Source organism: Chinchilla lanigera, unplaced genomic scaffold (genome assembly GCF_000276665.1).
Source record: "Chinchilla lanigera isolate Chin_1 unplaced genomic scaffold, ChiLan1.0 scaffold00035, whole genome shotgun sequence".
In the NCBI taxonomy this organism is placed as follows: Eukaryota; Metazoa; Chordata; class Mammalia; order Rodentia; family Chinchillidae; genus Chinchilla; species Chinchilla lanigera.
Window position 1 is genome coordinate 4,435,184 of NW_004955436.1, and position 2,226 is coordinate 4,437,409.

Sequence of the window (2,226 nt, forward strand, 5' to 3'; positions counted from 1 at the left end):
CCCCGCACGCCGGCACCCGCGGCCGAGCCCGGCCGCCTTACCCAGTTCGCCAGGGAGCACAGCCCCAGCACGCTCCCCATCGCGACAGCCCCCGCGGGGAGGACGCGGACAAGATGGAGACGGGTTCTCGCTCGCCTTCTAGCGATTATTTACTACCTGCCAGACACTTCCGGGGCAGAGCCCGCCCCGCCCCTCGTGGGCGCGTCACTTCCTCCGTGGGTGTGGCTGCAGCCCTGCGCCCAGAGTGCGCATGTGCAGCTCAGGCTGCGCTGGGGAGTGGGCTGAGCCGTTTCCCGAAGCCCGGTGTGGGAGGTTGTAGTTTTTAGGGTTAACAAGACGTGAGGAAAAGCCCAGTTTTCTTAGTGTCTACTTGAATTTGAACAGTAGTAGGACTGCACTGCGGTGGTGCTGGCTGGTGTTTGCAGGGCTCCTCTTCCGGCCCTGGAAAACGCCCGGCCTCCTCGGCGTCGGCGGTCTAGCTTCCCCCTCCTTCCCGCCTCCCACCTCCGCTTTCCCGGTCCCTCTCCTGCTCTTTCCCATTTCCCTCCTCCTCTTGTTTCCCGCTTCGCGCTTCTGCACCCCTGCTTCCGTGCACAGCGCCCCTGTCCCGGCCCCCGTAACTGGGATGAACTTCCTATGGATATTTATTCCTTCCTATGGATGTGATTCCCGTTGGTCTCGCTGGTGCCTGTCACTTTGTGGTCGTCCTCGTGAGATGATCACGGGGCCCGAAATGTTGAATTAGAGAAAACTGCGGTTAGAAAATGTCGGACGTGGGCTTCCCCGAACGCTGTTGGCTGCTGAGACGTGGGCCTCCTGGAAGACGTTCGTGTAAAAATTCTAATTGTTGCTATTTTTCAATGATGGTCTTTGAAGATAACCTGAGAGAGAAGTGTGACAACAGATAATGCCACCTTGAAGGAGTGATTGTCCCAATAATGAGCTGCAGCCCTTACCTGAGGCGACAAAAAAGGGAATGGGGTTGGATAAATGATACTGGGTTTCCTCTGAACCTGCTAAGCTTGAAGTCTTTGAAATGCAATCTATTTTCTCCTGGAAATGCAAGTTTGAAAACCAGGAATGAGACGCAAAATTTAAAATAACTTACGTAGAAATTACAGAGAAGATTTAGGATTGAAGGAGATAACCAAAGAGCGGTGTAGAGACGACAGTGCTGAATATGGAACCAAAATTTGTAACACTGGTATACTTACCAGATGGGAAGAAGCTATTTATTTAGTTTACACCTTCTCAGTTGGATTGCTAATGTCATCTGCATGCACTGTCCTCCACATTTTAAACTCCACTTTCAGTATAAATTGTCAAAATACTGTCAGGTGCTTGACTCTTTAGAATCTCAGTATCCTCAGTTGTGTTGGAGCTGAGAAAATTAACCTCACAGAACTGTGAGGTTTAGGTGCTATGATACGCTCTTACAAAGGATAAAACCGCATATAGAGCACCGCAAACCACACGGGCTAGTTTCCTTCCCTGTTCTGCTACTAAGACTAACATCTGTGACTTGCCAGCCTAGGGTGGTCATAGCTTCTGCCCAAAGGATTACTTTAGTTTCTAGGATTATTTTCCCAGGTTGGTTCCCTAAGATTTCCTGTTAGGTACATATTTTGGGAAAGGATGTCATCTTGTGATTTGTAACACAGAAGTTTGCTTTCAGACACTCGATACTTTTATGGGGTGAAGTCCAGATATCATAATTGAGCATCTCCTATCAGTAGCAGCTCTGATACAGGAGACGTGTCTGTTCCTTAGGCACACCTATAGTAACTTAAACGAGACTATTTTTTATATACATATCCAAAAATAGAGTGATGCCTTAATACAAGGATCACGGTTTCACACACTAACTTATTCCATCACAGGCCTCGGGAAGACATTTTGAGTAATCTACAGTTATGTAGATTACGAGTCTACAAAGTGAATTATGGACTTGTATGTACATAAAGAATTTCAAGCAAGTGTTCCAGATCCACGTTTTCATTTCCATAAGGTGACTCACCGGGATGCTTAACAAGCACTTACTTATGTCCTAGGAAAATGACGCGTTTATCACCCCGACACCAAACGTCTTTAAAATGAAAAATATTTTAGAACCACAAAGGTAAAGAGACTATTGTCATAACCTTGAACTTTTCATTTCTTCAAGAAGAAATGAAAATGGATTTATTTAAATACATATAAATAAAATAATTTATATAATCTTTAACA

At 46.6% G+C, this 2,226-nt stretch overlaps 2 protein-coding genes across 2 annotated transcripts in view; one reads left to right on the forward strand and one right to left on the reverse strand.

Annotated features, from left to right (window-relative positions):
• Positions 1–170, reverse strand: part of Serinc1 (serine incorporator 1) — a 20,725-nt gene extending 20,555 nt beyond the window's left edge. The window contains exon 1 of the mRNA XM_005389150.2: positions 42–170. Coding sequence (XP_005389207.1) covers positions 42–80 — 39 coding nt within the window. The 5' untranslated portion in view covers positions 81–170. The remainder of the gene's footprint in view (positions 1–41) is intronic.
• Positions 1–2,226, forward strand: part of Pkib (protein kinase (cAMP-dependent, catalytic) inhibitor beta) — a 167,903-nt gene that overhangs the window by 2,119 nt on the left and 163,558 nt on the right. The gene's annotated exons all lie outside the window — the stretch shown is intronic.